Source organism: Colletes gigas, unplaced genomic scaffold (assembly GCF_013123115.1).
Source record: "Colletes gigas isolate AHSC1104 unplaced genomic scaffold, ASM1312311v1 Colletes_gigas_Sc00009, whole genome shotgun sequence".
In the NCBI taxonomy this organism is placed as follows: Eukaryota; Metazoa; Arthropoda; class Insecta; order Hymenoptera; family Colletidae; genus Colletes; species Colletes gigas.
Window position 1 is genome coordinate 7242672 of NW_025106638.1, and position 25289 is coordinate 7267960.

A 25289-nucleotide genomic window follows, 5' to 3' on the forward strand; every position below is an offset into this window, starting at 1 on the left:
CCAGAAAGGCAACGCCGACAACCACAGGGCGTACATCACCATCTGGATCGACCGGCACATCATCGCCGTTGACCACACCATCCGCAACGCCAACACACTCGTCTCATGCATCCAGTACTCCGTCGGCTAGGACGACTGTATCTCCATCGTCTACGTCACATGGATCCACAGCATCGTCGTCATCAAGCCCCACGAACACAGGATCTACTGAAAGGCACTCAACGACCACACCAACATCCGCTACGTCCAGGACATCATCTGAATCTACCAGTACATCCAGAAAGGCAACGCCGACAACCACAGGGCGTACATCACCATCTGGATCGACCGGCACATTATCGCCGTTGACCACACCATCCGCAACGCCAACACACTCGTCTCATGCATCCAGTACTCCGTCGGCTAGGACGACTGTATCTCCATCATCTACGTCACATGGATCCACAGCATCGTCGTCATCAAGCCCCACGAACACAGGATCTACTGAAAGGCACTCAACGCCCACACCAACATCCGCTACGTCCAGGACATCATCTGAATCTACCAGTACATCCAGAAAGGCAACGCCGACAACCACAAGGCGTACATCACCATCTGGAACGACCGGCACATCATCGCCGTTGACCACACCATCTGCAACGCCAACACACTCGTCTCATGCATCCAGTACTCCGTCGGCCAGGACGACTGTATCCCCATCGTCTACGTCACATGGATCCACAGCATCGTCGGCATCAAGCCCCACGAACACAGGATCTACTGAAAGGCACTCAACGCCCACACCAACATCCGTTACGTCGAGGACATCATCCGAATCTACCAGTACATCCAGAAAGGCAACGCCAACAACCACAGGGCGCACATCACCATCTGAATCGACCGGCACATCATCGCCGTTGACCACACCATCTGCAACGCCAACACACTCGTCTCATGCATCCAGTACTCCGTCGGCCAGGACGACTGTAGCCCCATCGTCTACGTCACATGGATCCACAGCATCGTCGTCATCAAGCACCACGAACACAGGATCTACTGAAAGGCACTCAACGCCCACACCAACATCCGCTACGTCCAGGACATCATCTGAATCTACCAGTACATCCAGAAAGGCAACGCCAACAACCACATGGCGCACATCACCATCTGGATCGACCGGCACATCATCGCCGTTGACCACACCATCCGCAACGCCAACACACTCGTCTCATGCATCCAGTACTCCGTCGGCTAGGACGACTGTAGCCCCATCGTCTACGTCACATGGATCCACAGCATCGTCGGCATCAAGCACCGCGAACACAGGATCTACTGAAAGGCACTCAACGCCCACACAAACATCCGCTACGTCGAGGACATCATCCGAATCCACAAGTACATCCAGAAAGGCAACGCCAACAACCACAGGGCGCACATCACCATCTGGATCGACCGGCACATCATCGCCGTTGACCACACCATCCGCAACGCCAACACACTCGTCTCATGCATCCAGTACTCCGTCGGCTAGGACGACTGTATCTCCATCGTCTACGTCACATGGATCCACAGCATCGTCGTCATCAAGCCCCACGAACACAGGATCTACTGAAAGGCACTCAACGCCCACACCAACATCCGCTACGTCCAGGACATCATCTGAATCTACCAGTACAACCAGAAAGGCAACGCCGACAACCACAGGGCGTACATCACCATCTGGATCGACCGGCACATCATCGCCGTTGACCACACCATCCGCAACGCCAACACACTTGTCTCATGCATCCAGTACTCCGTCGGCTAGGACGACTGTATCTCCATCATCTACGTCACATGGATCCACAGCATCGTCGTCATCAAGCCCCACGAACACAAGATCTACTGAAAGGCACTCAACGCCCACACCAACATCCGCTACGTCCAGGACATCATCTGAATCTACCAGTACATCCAGAAAGGCAACGCCGACAACCACAAGGCGTACATCACCATCTGGATCGACCGGCACATCATCGCCGTTGACCACACCATCTGCAACGCCAACACACTCGTCTCATGCATCCAGTACTCCGTCGGCCAGGACGACTGTATCCCCATCGTCTACGTCACATGGATCCACAGCATCGTCGGCATCAAGCCCCACGAACACAGGATCTACTGAAAGGCACTCAACGCCCACACCAACATCCGCTACGTCGAAGACATCATCCGAATCTACCAGTACATCCAGAAAGGCAACGCCAACAACCACAGGGCGCACATCACCATCTGAATCGACCGGCACATCATCGCCGTTGACCACACCATCTGCAACGCCAACACACTCGTCTCATGCATCCAGTACTCCGTCGGCCAGGACGACTGTAGCCCCATCGTCTACGTCACATGGATCCACAGCATCGTCGTCATCAAGCACCACGAACACAGGATCTACTGAAAGGCACTCAACGCCCACACCAACATCCGCTACGTCCAGGACATCATCTGAATCTACCAGTACATCCAGAAAGGCAACGCCAACAACCACATGGCGCACATCACCATCTGGATCGACCGGCACATCATCGCCGTTGACCACACCATCCGCAACGCCAACACACTCGTCTCATGCATCCAGTACTCCGTCGGCTAGGACGACTGTAGCCCCATCGTCTACGTCACATGGATCCACAGCATCGTCGGCATCAAGCACCGCGAACACAGGATCTACTGAAAGGCACTCAACGCCCACACAAACATCCGCTACGTCGAGGACATCATCCGAATCCACAAGTACATCCAGAAAGGCAACGCCAACAACCACAGGGCGCACATCACCATCTGGATCGACCGGCACATCATCGCCGTTGACCACACCATCCGCAACGCCAACACACTCGTCTCATGCATCCAGTACTCCGTCGGCTAGGACGACTGTATCTCCATCGTCTACGTCACATGGATCCACAGCATCGTCGTCATCAAGCCCCACGAACACAGGATCTACTGAAAGGCACTCAACGCCCACACCAACATCCGCTACTTCGAGGACATCATCCGAATCTACCAGTACATCCAGAAAGGCAACGCCAACAACCACAGGGCGCACATCACCATCTGGATCGACCGGCACATCATCGCCGTTGACCACACCATCTGCAACGCCAACACACTCGTCTCATGCATCCAGTACTCCGTTGGCCAGGACGACTGTATCCCCATCGTCTACGTCACATGGATCCACAGCATCGTCGGCATCAAGCACCGCGAACACAGGATCTACTGAAAGGCACTCAACGCCCACACAAACATCCGCTACGTCGATGACATCATCCGAATCCACAAGTACATCCAGAATGGCAACGCCAACAACCACAGGGCGCACATCACCATCTGGATCGACCGGCACATCATCGCCGTTGACCACACCATCCGCAACGCCAACACACTCGTCTCATGCATCCAGTACTCCGTCGGCTAGGACGACTGTATCTCCATCGTCTACGTCACATGGATCCACAGCATCGTCGTCATCAAGCCCCACGAACACAGGATCTACTGAAAGGCACTCAACGCCCACACCAACATCTGCTACGTCCAGGACATCATCTGAATCTACCAGTACATCCAGAAAGGCAACGCCGACAACCACGGGGCGTACATCACCATCTGGATCGACCGGCACATCATCGCCGTTGACCACACCATCCGCAACGCCAACACACTCGTCTCATGCATCCAGAACTCCGTCGGCTAGGACGACTGTATCTTCATCATCTACGTCACATGGATCCACAGCATCGTCGTCATCAAGCACCACGAACACAGGATCTACTGAAAGGCACTCAACGCCCACACCAACATCCGCTACGTCGAAGACATCATCCGAATCTACCAGTACATCCAGAAAGGCAACGCCAACAACCACAGGGCGCACATCACCATCTGAATCGACCGGCACATCATCGCCGTTGTCCACACCATCTGCAACGCCAACACACTCGTCTCATGCATCCAGTACTCCGTCGGCTAGGACGACTGTATCTCCATCGTCTACGTCACATGGATCCACAGCATCGTCGTCATCAAGCCCCACGAACACAGGATCTACTGAAAGGCACTCAACGCCCACACCAACATCCGCTACGTCCAGGACATCATCTGAATCTACCAGTACAACCAGAAAGGCAACGCCGACAACCACAGGGCGTACATCACCATCTGGATCGACCGGCACATCATCGCCGTTGACCACACCATCCGCAACGCCAACACACTCGTCTCATGCATCCAGTACTCCGTCGGCTAGGACGACTGTATCTCCATCGTCTACGTCACATGGATCCACAGCATCGTCGTCATCAAGCCCCACGAACACAGGATCTACTGAAAGGCACTCAACGCCCACACCAACATCCGCTACGTCGAGGACATCATCCGAATCTACCAGTACATCCAGAAAGGCAACGCCAACAACCACAGGGCGCACATCACCATCTGAATCGACCGGCACATCATCGCCGTTGACCACACCATCTGCAACGCCAACACACTCGTCTCATGCATCCAGTACTCCGTCGGCTAGGACGACTGTATCTCCATCGTCTACGTCACATGGATCCACAGCATCGTCGTCATCAAGCCCCACGAACACAGGATCTACTGAAAGGCACTCAACGCCCACACCAACATCCGCTACGTCCAGGACATCATCCGAATCTACCAGTACATCCAGAAAGGCAACGCCAACAACCACAGGGCGCACATCACCATCTGAATCGACCGGCACATCATCGCCGTTTACCACACCATCTGCAACGCCAACACACTCGTCTCATGCATCCAGTACTCCGTCGGCCAGGACGACTGTAGCCCCATCGTCTACGTCACATGGATCCACAGCATCGTCGTCATCACGCACCACGAACACAGGATCTACTGAAAGGCACTCAACGCCCACACCAACATCCGCTACTTCGAGGACATCATCCGAATCTACTAGTACATCCAGAAAGGCAACGCCAACAACCACAGGGCACACATCACCATCTGGATCGACCGGCACATCATCGCCGTTGACCACACCATCTGCAACGCCAACACACTCGTCTCATGCATCCAGTACTCCGTCGGCCAGGACGACTGTAGCCCCATCGTCTACGTCACATGGATCCACAGCATCGTCGGCATCAAGCACCGCGAACACAGGATCTACTGAAAGGCACTCAACGCCCACACAAACATCCGCTACGTCGATGACATCATCCGAATCCACAAGTACATCCAGAATGGCAACGCCAACAACCACAGGGCGCACATCACCATCTGGATCGACCGGCACATCATCGCCGTTGACCACACCATCCGCAACGCCAACACACTCGTCTCATGCATCCAGTACTCCGTTGGCCAGGACGACTGTATCCCCATCGTCTACGTCACATGGATCCACAGCATCGTCGTCATCAAGCCCCACGAACACAGGATCTACTGAAAGGCACTCAACGCCCACACCAACATCCGCTACGTCCAGGACATCATCTGAATCTACCAGTACATCCAGAAAGGCAACGCCGACAACCACAGGGCGTACATCACCATCTGGATCGACCGGCACATCATCGCCGTTGACCACACCAACCGCACCGCCAACACACTCGTCTCATGAATCCAGTACTCCGTCGGCCAGGACGACTGTATCCCCATCGTCTACGTCACATGGATCCACAGCATCGTCGGCATCAAGCCCCACGAACACAGGATCTACTGAAAGGCACTCAACGCCCACACCAACATCCGCTACGTCGAGGACATCATCCGAATCTACCAGTACATCCAGAAAGGCAACGCCAACAACCACAGGGCGCACATCACCATCTGGATCGACCGGCACATCATCGCCGTTGACCACACCATCCGCAACGCCAACACACTCGTCTCATGCATCCAGTACTCCGTCGGCTAGGACGACTGTATCTCCATCGTCTACGTCACATGGATCCACTGCATCGTCGGCATCAAGCCCCACGAACACAGGATCTACTGAAAGGCACTCAACGCCCACACCAACATCCGCTACGTCCAGGACATCATCTGAATCTACCAGTACATCCAGAAAGGCAACGCCAACAACCACAGGGCGCACATCACCATCTGGATCGACCGGCACATCATCGCCGTTGACCACACCATCCGCAACGCCAACACACTCGTCTCATGCATCCAGTACTTCGTCGGTTAGGCCGACTGTATCTTCATCATCTACGTCACATGGATCCACACCATCGTCGTCATCAAGCACCAGGAACACAGGATCTACTGAAAGGCACTCAACGTCCACACCAACATCCGCTACGTCCAGGACATCATCTGAATCTACCAGTACATCCAGAAAGGCAACGCCGACAACCACAAGGCGTACATCACCATCTGGATCGACCGGCACATCATCGCCGTTGACCGCACCATCCGCAACGCCAACACACTCGTCTCATGCATCCAGTACTCCGTCGGCTAGGACGACTGTATCTCCATCGTCTACGTCACATGGATCCACAGCATCGTCGTCATCAAGCCCCACGAACACAGGATCTACTGAAAAGCACTCAACGCCCACACCAACATCCGCTACGTCGAGGACATCATCCGAATCTACCAGTACATCCAGAAAGGCAACGCCAACAACCACAGGGCGCACATCACCATCTGGATCGACCGGCACATCATCGCCGTTGACCACATCATCCGCAACGCCAACACACTCGTCTCATGCATCCAGTACTCCGTTGGCCAGGACGACTGTATCCCCATCGTCTACGTCACATGGATCCACAGCATCGTCGGCATCAAGCCCCACGAACACAGGATCTACTGAAAGGCACTCAACGCCCACACCAACATCCGCTACTTCGAGGACATCATCCGAATCTACCAGTACATCCAGAAAGGCAACGCCAACAACCACAGGGCGCACATCACCATCTGGATCGACCGGCACATCATCGCCGTTGACCACACCAGACGCAACGCCAACACACTCGTCTCATGCATCCAGTACTCCGTTGGCCAGGACGACTGTATCCCCATCGTCTACGTCACATGGATCCACAGCATCGTCGGCATCAAGCCCCACGAACACAGGATCTACTGAAAAGCACTCAACGCCCACACCAACATCCGCTACGTCGAGGACATCATCCGAATCTACCAGTACATCCAGAAAGGCAACGCCAACAACCACAGGGCGCACATCACCATCTGGATCGACCGGCACATCATCGCCGTTGACCACATCATCCGCAACGCCAACACACTCGTCTCATGCATCCAGTACTCCGTTGGCCAGGACGACTGTATCCCCATCGTCTACGTCACATGGATCCACAGCATCGTCGGCATCAAGCCCCACGAACACAGGATCTACTGAAAGGCACTCAACGCCCACACCAACATCCGCTACTTCGAGGACATCATCCGAATCTACCAGTACATCCAGAAAGGCAACGCCAACAACCACAGGGCGCACATCACCATCTGGATCGACCGGCACATCATCGCCGTTGACCACACCAGACGCAACGCCAACACACTCGTCTCATGCATCCAGTACTCCGTCGGCCAGGACGACTGTATCCCCATCGTCTACGTCACATGGATCCACAGCGTCGTCGGCATCAAGCCCCACGAACACAGGATCTACAGAAAGGCACTCAACGCCCACACCAACATCCGCTACGTCCAGGACATCATCTGAGTCTACCAGTACATCCAGAAAGGCAACTCCAACAACCACAGGGCGAACATCACCATCTGAATCGACCGGCACATCATCGCCGTTGACCACACCATCCGCAACGCCAACACACTCGTCTCATGCATCCAGTACTCCGTCGGCCAGGACGACTGTATCCCCATCGTCTACGTCACATGGATCCACAGCGTCGTCGGCATCAAGCCCCACGAACACAAGATCTACAGAAAGGCACTCAACGCCCACACCACCATCCGCTACGTCCAGGACATCATCTGAGTCTACCAGTACATCCAGAAAGGCAACTCCAACAACCACAGGGCGCACATCACCATCTGAATCGACCGGCACATCATCGCCGTTGACCACACCATCCGCAACGCCAACACACTCGTCTCATGCATCCAGTACTCCGTCGGCCAGGACGACTGTATCCCCATCGTCTACGTCACATGGATCCACAGCGTCGTCGGCATCAAGCCCCACGAACACAGGATCTAATGAAAGGCACTCAACGCCCACACCAACATCCGCTTCGTCGAGGACATCATCCGAATCTAACAGTACATCCAGAAAGGCAACGCCAACAACCACAGGGCGCACATCACCATCTGTATCGACCGGCACATCATCGCCGTTGACCACACCATCCGCAACGCCAACACACTCGTCTCATGCATCCAGTACTCCGTCGGCCAGGACGACTGTATCCCCATCGTCTACGTCACATGGATCCACAGCGTCGTCGGCATCAAGCCCCACGAACACAGGATCTACAGAAAGGCACTCAACGCCCACACCAACATCCGCTACGTCCAGGACATCATCTGAGTCTACCAGTACATCCAGAAAGGCAACTCCAACAACCACAGGGCGAACATCACCATCTGGATCGACCGGCACATCATCGCAGTTGACCACACCATCCGCAACGCCAACACACTCGTCTCATGCATCCAGTACACCGTCGGCCAGGACGACTGTATCTCCATCGTCTACGTCACATGGATCCACTGCATCGTCGGCATCAAGCCCCACGAACACAGGATCTACTGAAAGGAACTCAACGCCCACACCAACATCCGCTACGTCCAGGACATCATCTGAATCTACCAGTACATCCAGAAAGGCAACGCCAACAACCACAGGGCGCACATCACCATCTGGATCGACCGGTACATCATCGCCGTTGACCACACCATCCGCAACGCCAACACACTCGTCTCATGCATCCAATACTCCGACGGCTAGGACAACTGTATCTCCATCGTCTACGTCATATGGATCCACAGCATCGTCGTCATCAAGCCACACGAACACAGGATCTACTGAAAGGCACTCAACGCCCACACCAACATCCGCTACGTCCAGGACATCATCTGAATCTACCAGTACATCCAGAAAGGCAACGCCCACAACCACAGGGCGTACATCACCATCTGGATCGACCGGCACATCATCGCCGTTGACCACACCAACCGCAACGCCAACACACTCGTCTCATGCATCTAGTACTCCGTCGGCCAGGACGACTGTATCCCCATCGTCTACGTCACATGGATCCACAGCATCGTCGGCATCAAGCCCCACGAACACAGGATCTACTGAAAGGCACTCAACGCCCACACCAACATCCGCTACGTCCAGGACATCATCTGAATCTACCAGTACATCCAGAAAGGCAACGCCCACAACCACAGGGCGTACATCACCATCTGGATCGACCGGCACATCATCGCCGTTGACCACACCATCCGCAACGCCAACACACTCGTCTCAAGCATCCAGTACTCCGTCGGCTAGGACGACTGTATCTCCATCGTCTACGTCACATGGATCCACAGCATCGTCGGCATCAAGCCCCACGAACACAGGATCTACTGAAAGGCACTCAACGCCCACACCAACATCCGCTACGTCCAGGACATCATCTGAATCTATCAGTACATCCAGAAAGTCAACGCCAACAACCACAGGGCGCACATCACCATCTGGATCGACCGGTACATCATCGCCGTTGACCACACCATCCGCAACGCCAACACACTTGTCTCATGCATCCAATACTCCGTCGGCTAGGACAACTGTATCTCCATCGTCTACGTCATATGGATCCACAGCATCGTCGTCATCAAGCCACACGAACACAGGATCTACTGAAAGGCACTCAACGCCCACACCAACATCCGCTACGTCGAGGACATCATCCGAATCCACAAGTACATCCAGAAAGGCAACGCCAACAACCACAGGGCGCACATCACCATCTGGATCGACCGGCACATCATCGCCGTTGACCACACCATCCGCAACGCCAACACACTCGTCTCATGCATCCAGTACTCCGTCGGCTAGGACGACTGTATCTCCATCGTCTACGTCACATGGATCCACAGCATCGTCGTCATCAAGCCCCACGAACACAGGATCTACTGAAAGGCACTCAACGCCCACACCAACATCCGCTACGTCCAGGACATCATCTGAATCTACCAGTACATCCAGAAAGGCAACGCCGACAACCACAGGGCGTACATCACCATCTGGATCGACCGGCACATCATCGCCGTTGACCACACCATCCGCAACGCCAACACACTCGTCTCATGCATCCAGTACTCCGTTGGCCAGGACGACTGTATCCCCATCGTCTACGTCACATGGATCCACAGCATCGTCGGCATCAAGCCCCACGAACACAGGATCTACTGAAAGGCACTCAACGCCCACACCAACATCCGCTACTTCGAGGACATCATCCGAATCTACCAGTACATCCAGAAAGGCAACGCCGACAACCACAAGGCGTACATCACCATCTGGATCGACCGGCACATCATCGCCGTTGACCACACCATCCGCAACGCCAACACACTCGTCTCATGCATCCAGTACTCCGTCGGCTAGGACGACTGTATCTCCATCGTCTACGTCACATGGATCCACAGCATCGTCGTCACCAAGCCCCACGAACACAGGATCTACTGAAAGGCACTCAACGCCCACACCAACATCCGCTACGTCCAGGACATCATCTGAATCTACCAGTACATCCAGAAAGGCAACGCCGACAACCACAAGGCGTACATCACCATCTGGATCGACCGGCACATCATCGCCGTTGACCACACCATCCGCAACGCCAACACACTCGTCTCATGCATCCAGTACTCCGTCGGCTAGGACGACTGTATCTCCATCGTCTACGTCACATGGATCCACAGCATCGTCGTCATCAAGCACCACGAACACTGGATCTACTGAAAAGCACTCAACGCCCACACCAACATTCGCTACGTCGAGGACATCATCCGAATCTACCAGTACATCCAGAAAGGCAACGCGAACAACCACAGGGCGCACATCACCATCTGGATCGGCCGGCACATCATCGCCGTTGACCACACCATCCGCAACGCCAACACACTCGTCTCATGCATCCAGTACTCCGTTGGCCAGGACGACTGTATCCCCATCGTCTGCGTCACATGGATCCACAGCATCGTCGGCATCAAGCCCCACGAACACAGGATCTACTGAAAGGCACTCAACGCCCACACCAACATCCGCTACTTCGAGGACATCATCCGAATCTACCAGTACATCCAGAAAGGCAACGCCAACAACCACAGGGCGCACATCACCATCTGGATCGACCGGCACATCATCGCCGTTGACCACACCAGACGCAACGCCAACACACTCGTCTCTTGCATCCAGTACTCCGTCGGCCAGGACGACTGTATCTCCATCGTCTACGTCACATGGATCCACAGCATCGTCGTCATCAAGCCCCACGAACACAGGATCTACTGAAAGGCACTCAACGCCCACACCAACATCCGCTACTTCGAGGACATCATCCGAATCTACCAGTACATCCAGAAAGGCAACGCCGACAACCACAGGGCGTACATCACCATCTGGATCGACCGGCACATCATCGCCGTTGACCACACCATCTGCAACGCCAACACACTCGTCTCAGGCATCCAGTACTCCGTCGGCTAGGACGACTGTATCTCCATCGTCTACGTCACATGGAAACACAGCATCGTCGGCATCAATCCCCACGGACACAGGATCTACTGAAAGGCACTCAACGCCCACTCCAACATCCGCTACGTCCAGGACATCAGCTGAGTCTACCAATACATCCAGAAAGGCAACGCCAACAACTACAGGGCGCACATCACCATCTGGATCGACCGGCACATCATCGCCGTTGACCACACCATCCGCAACGCCAACACACTCGTCTCAAGCATCCAGTACTCCGTCGGCCAGGACGACTGTATCTCCATCGTCTACGTCACATGGATCCACAGCATCGTCGTCATCACGCCCCACGAACACAGGATCTACTGAAAGGCACTCAACGCCCACACCAACATCCGCTACGTCCAGGACATCCTCTGAATCTACCAGTACATCCAGAAAGGCAACGCCAACAACCACAGGGCGTACATCACCATCTGGATCGACCGGCACATCATCGCCGACGACCACACCATCCGCAACGCCATCACAATCGTCTCATGCATCCAGTACTCCGTCGGGTAGGACGACTGTATCTCCATCGTCTACGTCACATGGATCCACAGCATCGTCGGCATCAAGCCCCACGAACACAGGATCTACTGAAAGGCACTCAACGCCCACACCAACATCCGCTACGTCCAGGACATCATCTGAGTCTACCAGTACATCCAGAAAGGCAACTCCAACAACCGCAGCGCGTACATCACCATCTGGATCGACCGGCACATCATCGCCGGTGACCACACCATCCGCAACGCCATCACACTCGTCTCATGCATCCAGTACTCCGTCGGCTAGGACGACTGTATCTCCATCGTCTACGTCACATGGATCCACAGCATCGTCGGCATCAAGCCGCACGAACACAGGATCTACTGAAAGGCACTCAACGCCCACACCAACATCCGCTACGTCCAGGACATCATATGAGTCTACCAGTACATCCATAAAGGCAACGCCAGCAACCACAAGGCGCACATCACCATCTGGATCGACCGGCACATCGTCGCCGTTGACCACACCATCCGCAACGCCAACACACTCGTCTCAAGCATCCAGTATTCCGTCGGCTAGGACGACTGTATCTCCATCGTCTACGTCACATGGATCCACAGCATCGTCGGCATCAAGCCCCACGAACACAGGATCTACTGAAAGGCACTCAACGCCCACACCAACATCCGCTACGTCCAGGACATCATCTGAGTCTACCAGTACATCCAGAAAGGCAACTCCAACAACGACAGGGCGCACATCACCATCTGGATCGACCGGCACATCGTCGCCGTTGACCATACCATCCGCAACGCCAACACACTCGTCTCAAGCATCCAGTACTCCGTCGGCTAGGACGACTGTATCTCCATCGTCTACGTCACATGGATCCACAGCATCATCGGCATCAATCCCCACGAACACAGGATCTACTGAAAGGCACTCAACGCTCACACCAACATCCGCTACGTCCAGGACATCATCTGAATCTACCAGTACATCCAGAAAGGCAACGCCAACAACCACAGGGCGTACATCACCATCTGGATCGACCGGCACATCATCGCCGTTGACCACACCATCCGCAACGCCATCACACTCGTCTCATGCATCCAGTACTCCGTCGGGTAGGACGACTGTATCTCCATCGTCTACGTCACATGGATCCACAGCATCGTCGGCATCAATCCCCACGAACACAGGATCTACTGAAAGGCACTCAACGCTCACACCAACATCCGCTACGTCCAGGACATCATCTGAATCTACCAGTACATCCAGAAAGGCAACGCCAACAACCACAAGGCGTACATCACCATCTGGATCGACCGGCACATCATCGCCGTTGACCACACCATCCGCAACGCCAACACACTCGTCTCATGCATCCAGTACTCCATCGGCTAGGACGACTGTATCTCCATCGTCTACGTCACATGGATCCACAGCATCGTCGTCATCAAGCCCCACGAACACAGGATCTACTGAAAGGCACTCAACGAACACACCAACATCCGCTACGTCCAGGACATCATCTGAATCTACCAGTACATCCAGAAAGGCAACGCCGACAACCACAGGGCGTACATCACCATCTGGATCGACCGGCACATCATCGCCGTTGACCACACCATCTGCAACGCCAACACACTCGTCTCAGGCATCCAGTACTCCGTCGGCTAGGACGACTGTATCTCCATCGTCTACGTCACATGGATCCACAGCATCGTCGTCATCAAGCCCCACGAACACAGTATCTACTGAAAGGCACTCAACGCCCACACCAACATCCGCTACGTCCAGGACATCATCTGAGTCTACCAGTACATCCAGAAAGGCAACTCCAACAACGACAGGGCGCACATCACCATCTGGATCGACCGGCACATCATCGCCGGTGACCACACCATCCGCAACGCCATCACACTCGTCTCATGCATCCAGTACTCCGTCGGCTAGGACGACTGTATCTCCATCGTCTACGTCACATGGATCCAGAGCATCGTCGGCATCAATCCCCACGAACACAGGATCTACTGAAAGGCACTCAACGCTCACACCAACATCCGCTACGTCCAGGACATCATCTGAATCTACCAGTACATCCAGAAAGGCAACGCCAACAACGACAGGGCGCACATCACCATCTGGATCGACCGGCACATCGTCGCCGTTGACCATACCATCCGCAACGCCAACACACTCGTCTCAAGCATCCAGTACTCCGTCGGCTAGGACAACTGTATCTCCATCGTCTACGTCACATGGATCCACAGCATCATCGGCATCAATCCCCACGAACACAGGATCTACTGAAAGGCACTCAACGCTCACACCAACATCCGCTACGTCCAGGACATCATCTGAATCTACCAGTACATCCAGAAAGGCAACGCCAACAACCACAGGGCGTACATCACCATCTGGATCGACCGGCACATCATCGCCGTTGACCACACCATCCGCAACGCCATCACACTCGTCTCATGCATCCAGTACTCCGTCGGGTAGGACGACTGTATCTCCATCGTCTACGTCACATGGATCCACAGCATCGTCGGCATCAATCCCCACGAACACAGGATCTACTGAAAGGCACTCAACGCTCACACCAACATCCGCTACGTCCAGGACATCATCTGAATCTACCAGTACATCCAGAAAGGCAACGCCAACAACCACAAGGCGTACATCACCATCTGGATCGACCGGCACATCATCGCCGTTGACCACACCATCCGCAACGCCAACACACTCGTCTCATGCATCCAGTACTCCATCGGCTAGGACGACTGTATCTCCATCGTCTACGTCACATGGATCCACAGCATCGTCGTCATCAAGCCCCACGAACACAGGATCTACTGAAAGGCACTCAACGAACACACCAACATCCGCTACGTCCAGGACATCATCTGAATCTACCAGTACATCCAGAAAGGCAACGCCGACAACCACAGGGCGTACATCACCATCTGGATCGACCGGCACATCATCGCCGTTGACCACACCATCTGCAACGCCAACACACTCGTCTCAGGCATCCAGTACTCCGTCGGCTAGGACGACTGTATCTCCATCGTCTACGTCACATGGATCCACAGCATCGTCGTCATCAAGCCCCACGAACACAGTATCTACTGAAAGGCACTCAACGCCCACACCAACATCCGCTACGTCCAGGACATCATCTGAGTCTACCAGTACATCCAGAAAGGCAACTCCAACAACGACAGGGCGCACATCACCATCTGGATCGACCGGCACATCATCGCCGGTGACCACACCATCCGCAACGCCATCACACTCGTCTCATGCATCCAGTACTCCGTCGGCTAGGACGACTGTATCTCCATCGTCTACGTCACATGGATCCAGAGCATCGTCGGCATCAATCCCCACGAACACAGGATCTACTGAAAGGCACTCAACGCTCACACCAACATCCGCTACGTCCAGGACATCATCTGAATCTACCAGTACATCCAGAAAGGCAACGCCAACAACCACAGGGCGTACATCACCATCTGGATCGACCGGCACATCATCGCCGTTGACCACACCATCCGCAACGCCATCACACTCGTCTCATGCATCCAGTACTCCGTCGGCTAGGACGACTGTATCTCCATCGTCTACGTCACATGGATCCACAGCATCGTCGTCATCAAGCCCCACGAACACAGGATCTACTGAAAGGCACTCAACGCCCACACCAACATCCGCTACGTCCAGGACATCGTCTGAGTCTACCAGTACATCCAGAAAGGCAACGCCAACAACCACAGGGCGCACATCACCATCTGGATCGACCGGCACATCGTCGCCGTTGACCACACCATCCGCAACGCCAACACACTCGTCTCAAGCATCCAGTACTCCGTCGGCTAGGACGACTGTATCTCCATCGTCTACGTCACATGGATCCACAGCATCGTCGGCATCAATCCCCACGAACATAGGATCTACTGAAAGGCACTCAACGCTCGCACCAACATCCGCTACGTCCAGGACATCATCTGAATCTACCAGTACATCCAGAAAGGCAACGCCAACAACCACAGGGCGTACATCACCATCTGGATCGACCGGCACATCATCGCCGTTGACCACACCATCCGCAACGCCATCACACTCGTCTCATGCATCCAGTACTCCGTCGGTTAGGACGACTGTATCTCCATCGTCTACGTCACATGGAACCACAGCATCGTCGGCATCAATCCCCACGGACACAGGATCTACTGAAAGGCACCCAACGCCCACACCAACATCCGCTACGTCCAGGACATCATCTAAATCTACCAGTACATCCAGAAAGGCAACGCCAACAACCACAGGGCGTACATCACCATCTGGATCGACCGGCACATCATCGCCGTTGACCACACCATCCGCAACGCCAACACACTCGTCTCAAGCATCCAGTACTCCGTCGGCTAGGACGACTGTATCTCCATCGTCTACGTCACATGGATCCACAGCATCGTCGGCATCAATCCCCACGAACACAGGATCTACTGAAAGGCACTCAACGCTCACACCAACATCCGCTACGTCCAGGACATCATCTGAATCTACCAGTACATCCAGAAAGGCAACGCCAACAACCACAGGGCGTACATCACCATCTGGATCGACCGGCACATCATCGCCGTTGACCACACCATCCGCAACGCCATCACACTCGTCTCATGCATCCAGTACTCCGTCGGCCAGGACGACTGTATCTCCATCGTCTACGTCACATGGATCCACAGCATCGTCGTCATCACGCCCCACGAACACAGGATCTACTGAAAGGCTCTCAACGCCCACACCAACATCCGCTACGTCCAGGACATCCTCTGAATCTACCAGTACATCCAGAAAGGCAACGCCAACAACCACAGGGCGTACATCACCATCTGGATCGACCGGCACATCATCGCCGACGACCACACCATCCGCAACGCCATCACAATCGTCTCATGCATCCAGTACTCCGTCGGCTAGGACAACTGTATCTCCATCGTCTAAGTCACATGGATCCACAGCATCGTCGGCATCAATCCCCACGAACACAGGATCTACTGAAAGGCACTCAACGCCCACACCAGCATCCGCTACGTCCAGGACATCATCTGAATCTACCAGTACATCTAGAAAGGCAACGCCAACAACCGCAGCGCGTACATCACCATCTGGATCGACCGGCACATCATCGCCGACGACCACACCATCCGCAACGCCATCACAATCGTCTCATGCATCCAGTACTCCGTCGGCTAGGACAACTGTATCTCCATCGTCTAAGTCACATGGATCCACAGCATCGTCGGCATCAATCCCCACGAACACAGGATCTACTGAAAGGCACTCAACGCCCACACCAGCATCCGCTACGTCCAGGACATCATCTGAATCTGCCAGTACATCTAGAAAGGCAACGCCAACAACCGCAGCGCGTACATCACCATCTGGATCGACCGGCACATCATCGCCGGTGACCACACCATCCGCAACGCCATCACACTCGTCTCATGCATCCAGTACTCCGTCGGCTAGGACGACTGTATCTCCATCGTCTACGTCACATGGATCCACAGCATCGTCGGCATCAAGCCGCACGAACACAGGATCTACTGAAAGGCACTCAACGCCCACACCAACATCCGCTACGTCCAGGACATCATCTGAGTCTACCAGTACATCCATAAAGGCAACGCCAGCAACCACAAGGCGCACATCACCATCTGGATCGACCGGCACATCGTCGCCGTTGACCACACCATCCGCAACGCCAACACACTCGTCTCAAGCATCCAGTATTCCGTCGGCTAGGACGACTGTATCTCCATCGTCTACGTCACATGGATCCACAGCATCGTCGTCATCAAGCCCCACGAACACAGGATCTACTGAAAGGCACTCAACGCCCACACCAACATCCGCTACGTCCAGGACATCGTCTGAGTCTACCAGTACATCCAGAAAGGCAACGCCAACAACCACAGGGCGTACATCACCATCTGGATCGACCGGCACATCATCGCCGTTGACCACACCATCCGCAACGCCATCACACTCGTCTCATGCATCCAGTACTCCGTCGGGTAGGACGACTGTATCTCCATCGTCTACGTCACATGGATCCACAGCATTGTCGGCATCAATCCCCACGAACACAGGATCTACTGAAAGGCACTCAACGCTCACACCAACATCCGCTACGTCCAGGACATCATCTGAATCTACCAGTACATCCAGAAAGGCAACGCCAACAACCACAGGGCGTACATCACCATCTGGATCGACCGGCACATCATCGCCGTTGACCACACCATCCGCAACGCCATCACACTCGTCTCATGCATCCAGTACTCCGTCGGCCAGGACGACTGTAGCCCCATCGTCTACGTCACATGGATCCACAGCATCGTCGGCATCAAGCCCCACGAACACAGGATCTACTGAAAGGCACTCAACGCCCACACCAACATCCGCTACGTCCAGGACATCATCTGAGTCTACCAGTACATCGAGAAAGGCAACGCCAACAACCACAGGGCGCACATCACCATCTGGATCGACCGGCACATCGTCGCCGTTGACCACACCATCCGCAACGCCAACACACTCGTCTCAAGCATCCAGTACTCCGTCGGCTAGGACGACTGTATCTCCATCGTCTACGTCACATGGATCCACAGCATCGTCGTCATCACGCCCCACGAACACAGGATCTACTGAAAGGCTCTCAACGCCCACACCAACATCCGCTACGTCCAGGACATCCTCTGAATCTACCAGTACATCCAGAAAGGCAACGCCAACAACCACAGGGCGTACATCACCATCTGGATCGACCGGCACATCATCGCCGACGACCACACCATCCGCAACGCCATCACAATCGTCTCATGCATCCAGTACTCCGTCGGCTAGGACAACTGTATCTCCATCGTCTAAGTCACATGGATCCACAGCATCGTCGGCATCAATCCCCACGAACACAGGATCTACTGAAAGGCACTCAACGCCCACACCAGCATCCGCTACGTCCAGGACATCATCTGAATCTACCAGTACATCTAGAAAGGCAACGCCAACAACCGCAGCGCGTACATCACCATCTGGATCGACCGGCACATCATCGCCGACGACCACACCATCCGCAACGCCATCACAATCGTCTCATGCATCCAGTACTCCGTCGGGTAGGACGACTGTATCTCCATCGTCTACGTCACATGGATCCACAGCATCGTCGGCATCAAGCCCCACGAACACAGGATCTACTGAAAGGCACTCAACGCCCACACCAACATCCGCTACGTCCAGGACATCATCTGAGTCTACCAGTACATCCAGAAAGGCAACTCCAACAACCACAGGGCGAACATCACCATCGGGATCGACCGGCACATCATCGCCGTTGACCACACCATCCGCAACGCCATCACACTCGTCTCATGCATCCAGTACTCCGTCGGCTAGGACAACTGTATCTCCATCGTCTAAGTCACATGGATCCACAGCATCGTCGGCATCAATCCCCACGAACACAGGATCTACTGAAAGGCACTCAACGCCCACACCAGCATCCGCTACGTCCAGGACATCATCTGAATCTGCCAGTACATCTAGAAAGGCAACGCCAACAACCGCAGCGCGTACATCACCATCTGGATCGACCGGCACATCATCGCCGGTGACCACACCATCCGCAACGCCATCACACTCGTCTCATGCATCCAGTACTCCGTCGGCTAGGACGACTGTATCTCCATCGTCTACGTCACATGGATCCACAGCATCGTCGGCATCAAGCCGCACGAACACAGGATCTACTGAAAGGCACTCAACGCCCACACCAACATCCGCTACGTCCAGGACATCATCTGAGTCTACCAGTACATCCATAAAGGCAACGCCAGCAACCACAAGGCGCACATCACCATCTGGATCGACCGGCACATCGTCGCCGTTGACCACACCATCCGCAACGCCAACACACTCGTCTCAAGCATCCAGTATTCCGTCGGCTAGGACGACTGTATCTCCATCGTCTACGTCACATGGATCCACAGCATCGTCGGCATCAAGCCCCACGAACACAGGATCTACTGAAAGGCACTCAACGCCCACACCAACATCCGCTACGTCCAGGACATCATCTGAGTCTACCAGTACATCCAGAAAGGCGACGCCAACAACCACAGGGCGCACATCACCATCTGGATCGACCGGCACATCGTCGCCGTTGACCACACCATCCGCAACGCCAACACACTCGTCTCAAGCATCCAGTACTCCGTCGGCTAGGACGACTGTATCTCCATCGTCTACGTCACATGGATCCACAGCATCGTCGTCATCACGCCCCACGAACACAGGATCTACTGAAAGGCTCTCAACGCCCACACCAACATCCGCTACGTCCAGGACATCCTCTGAATCTACCAGTACATCCAGAAAGGCAACGCCAACAACCACAGGGCGTACATCACCATCTGGATCGACCGGCACATCATCGCCGACGACCACACCATCCGCAACGCCATCACAATCGTCTCATGCATCCAGTACTCCGTCGGCTAGGACAACTGTATCTCCATCGTCTAAGTCACATGGATCCACAGCATCGTCGGCATCAATCCCCACGAACACAGGATCTACTGAAAGGCACTCAACGCCCACACCAGCATCCGCTACGTCCAGGACATCATCTGAATCTACCAGTACATCTAGAAAGGCAACGCCAACAACCGCAGCGCGTACATCACCATCTGGATCGACCGGCACATCATCGCCGACGACCACACCATCCGCAACGCCATCACAATCGTCTCATGCATCCAGTACTCCGTCGGGTAGGACGACTGTATCTCCATCGTCTACGTCACATGGATCCACAGCATCGTCGGCATCAAGCCCCACGAACACAGGATCTACTGAAAGGCACTCAACGCCCACACCAACATCCGCTACGTCCAGGACATCATCTGAGTCTACCAGTACATCCAGAAAGGCAACTCCAACAACCACAGGGCGAACATCACCATCGGGATCGACCGGCACATCATCGCCGTTGACCACACCATCCGCAACGCCATCACACTCGTCTCATGCATCCAGTACTCCGTCGGCTAGGACAACTGTATCTCCATCGTCTAAGTCACATGGATCCACAGCATCGTCGGCATCAATCCCCACGAACACAGGATCTACTGAAAGGCACTCAACGCCCACACCAGCATCCGCTACGTCCAGGACATCATCTGAATCTGCCAGTACATCTAGAAAGGCAACGCCAACAACCGCAGCGCGTACATCACCATCTGGATCGACCGGCACATCATCGCCGGTGACCACACCATCCGCAACGCCATCACACTCGTCTCATGCATCCAGTACTCCGTCGGCTAGGACGACTGTATCTCCATCGTCTACGTCACATGGATCCACAGCATCGTCGGCATCAAGCCGCACGAACACAGGATCTACTGAAAGGCACTCAACGCCCACACCAACATCCGCTACGTCCAGGACATCATCTGAGTCTACCAGTACATCCATAAAGGCAACGCCAGCAACCACAAGGCGCACATCACCATCTGGATCGACCGGCACATCGTCGCCGTTGACCACACCATCCGCAACGCCAACACACTCGTCTCAAGCATCCAGTATTCCGTCGGCTAGGACGACTGTATCTCCATCGTCTACGTCACATGGATCCACAGCATCGTCGGCATCAAGCCCCACGAACACAGGATCTACTGAAAGGCACTCAACGCCCACACCAACATCCGCTACGTCCAGGACATCATCTGAGTCTACCAGTACATCCAGAAAGGCGACGCCAACAACCACAGGGCGCACATCACCATCTGGATCGACCGGCACATCGTCGCCGTTGACCACACCATCCGCAACGCCAACACACTCGTCTCAAGCATCCAGTACTCCGTCGGCTAGGACGACTGTATCTCCATCGTCTACGTCACATGGATCCACAGCATCGTCGGCATCAATCCCCACGAACACAGGATCTACTGAAAGGCACTCAACGCTCACACCAACATCCGCTACGTCCAGGACATCATCTGAATCTACCAGTACATCCAGAAAGGCAACGCCAACAACCACAGGGCGTACATCGCCATCTGGATCGACCGGCACATCATCGCCGTTGACCACACCATCCGCAACGCCATCACACTCGTCTCATGCATCCAGTACTCCGTCGGCTAGGACGACTGTATCTCCATCGTCTACGTCACATGGATCCACAGCATCGTCGGCATCAAGCCCCACGAACACAGGATCTACTGAAAGGCACTCAACGCCCACCTCAACATCCGCTACGTCCAGGACATCATCTGAATCTACCAGTACATCCAGAAAGGCAACGCCAACAACCACAGGGCGTACATCACCATCTGGATCGACCGGCACATCATCGCCGTTGACCACACCATCCGCAACGCCATCAAACTCGTCTCATGCATCCAGTACTCCGTCGGGTAGGACGACTGTATCTCCATCGTCTACGTCACATGGATCCACAGCATTGTCGGCATCAATCCCCACGAACACAGGATCTACTGAAAGGCACTCAACGCTCACACCAACATCCGCTACGTCCAGGACATCATCTGAATCTACCAGTACATCCAGAAAGGCAACGCCAACAACCACAGGGCGTACATCACCATCTGGATCGACCGGCACATCATCGCCGTTGACCACACCATCCGCAACGCCATCACACTCGTCTCATGCATCCAGTACTCCGTCGGCCAGGACGACTGTAGCCCCATCGTCTACGTCACATGGATCCACAGCATCGTCGGCATCAAGCCCCACGAACACAGGATCTACTGAAAGGCACTCAACGCCCACACCAACATCCGCTACGTCCAGGACATCATCTGAGTCTACCAGTACATCGAGAAAGGCAACGCCAACAACCACAGGGCGCACATCACCATCTGGATCGACCGGCACATCGTCGCCGTTGACCACACCATCCGCAACGCCAACACACTCGTCTCAAGCATCCAGTACTCCGTCGGCTAGGACGACTGTATCTCCATCGTCTACGTCACATGGATCCACAGCATCGTCGGCATCAATCCCCACGAACATAGGATCTACTGAAAGGCACTCAACGCTCACACCAACATCCGCTACGTCCAGGACATCATCTGAATCTACCAGTACATCCAGAAAGGCAACGCCAACAACCACAGTGCGTACATCACCATCTGGATCGACCGGCACATCATCGCCGTTGACCACACCATCCGCAACGCCATCACACTCGTCTCATGCATCCAGTACTCCGTCGGCTAGGACGACTGTATCTCCATCGTCTACGTCACATGGAACCACAGCATCGTCGGCATCAAGCCCCACGAACACAGGATCTACTGAAAGGCACTCAACGCCCAGACCAACATCCGCTACGTCCAGGACATCATCTGAATCTACCAGTACATCCAGAAAGGCAACGCCCACAACCACAGGGCGCACATCACCATCTGGATCGACCGGCTCATCATCGCCGGTTACCGCACCATCCGCTACGCCAACGCAGTCGTCTCAACCGTCCAGTACTCCTTCGGCTAGAACGACTGTACCTCCAGCGTCTACGGCGCAAGCTTCCACTGCATCGTCTTCATCAAGCCCCTCGAATACAGGGCCCACTGGATGGCACTCAACGCTCACCACAACATCTGCAGCGTCCAGGACATCACCGCAATCCTCCAGTTCATCCACAAAGGGAACGGCAACATCCACCGCGCGCACATTACCATCCGGATCGACCAGCACACCATCGACATTGACCACACCATCCTCTACACCATCTTATTCTTCACAATCATCTAGGACTCCTTCAGCGCAACGAGGCTCAACACCGCCGTATTCGACGGAGACATCCTCTCCCCTACCGTCATCTACGTCGCGAGCATCCACAGCATCGTCGGGGTCTAGTCGAAGGAACAAAGGGTCAACTGAAGTTCATTCTACTCACACACCGAGATCGGCAACGTCCAGGTCATCATTTCAATCTTCCAGTGTATCAACAGAGCGAGCGCCGTTAACCACGCCATCACCTACGCCATCGCATTCTCCAGAATCATCTAGTACTCCTTCAGCGCAGGTTACGTCTATTCCGGCATGTTCCCCCACGACTGTTGAGATGTGCAACTGTTCTGACGATGAGCCGGACGTCCACAATACAATAAACGTCAACTTTGATGTTCATAATACCTTTGATGACGACGCGGGCGTTCATAATAGTGTCGTCGATGACACTGGCATTAATAATTTTGTCAATGACGAGAGTATTATTAGGAATGAAATCAGTGATAGAGCTCAGATTGTGGACGCCCTTCGCGACGATTCTGAAATCCGCGTAGCTGTTGTTGACGACTTGATGAAACGTAAATCCGCGGACGATGTCATAGATTTGCGGAAGGCCTTGATCGAAAATTCGGATGTTGAAAATAGTTTTGTCGATAGTTTAAATATTCAAAATGCTTTTAGTAACAACGTGGACATGGAGAGTGCTGCCAATGTTTTGAATGCTTACGGCGATGAATCTAAACTACTGAAGGTCATCGATAATGAGTCCGTGGTCCAGAATTCTTTCAATGATGACACGAATGAGTATAATATCTTAAACCGGGATTCAGTAATTCGCCATGCTGTTAACGACAAGTCTGAGTTTCAGAACGTTGTTGATGGTGTCTAGGACATTCGTAACCTCATTAACGGTGGTTCCAATATCCATAACACTGTCGGTGATGATTCTGGCTTATTGAACTATTTGGATAGTGTCTCAAGTGTTCATAATATTTTGAATGACGGCTCGAGCATTCGTAAAACTTTGAAGGATAGCTCGGACATCCACAAGATCTTTAACGATGATTCTGACATCCGTAAAACGGTTAACCATAATTCAAATATCTACAAGATCTTGAGTGGTGACCTAGCTGGCCTCAAGAATGGTGGATCCGATATTCGCAGATCTTACAGTAACGTTTAA

The 25289-nt window shown here is 54.2% G+C and overlaps 1 protein-coding gene across 1 annotated transcript in view; it reads left to right on the plus strand.

Annotated features, from left to right (window-relative positions):
- The window catches only part of LOC122397457 (mucin-19-like), a 26162-nt gene extending 873 nt beyond the window's left edge, over positions 1-25289 (plus strand). Inside the window, exons 2-5 of the mRNA XM_043396608.1 lie at positions 5-3556; positions 3719-3858; positions 4066-24935; positions 24996-25289. Coding sequence (XP_043252543.1) covers positions 5-3556; positions 3719-3858; positions 4066-24935; positions 24996-25289 — 24856 coding nt within the window. The remainder of the gene's footprint in view (positions 1-4; positions 3557-3718; positions 3859-4065; positions 24936-24995) is intronic.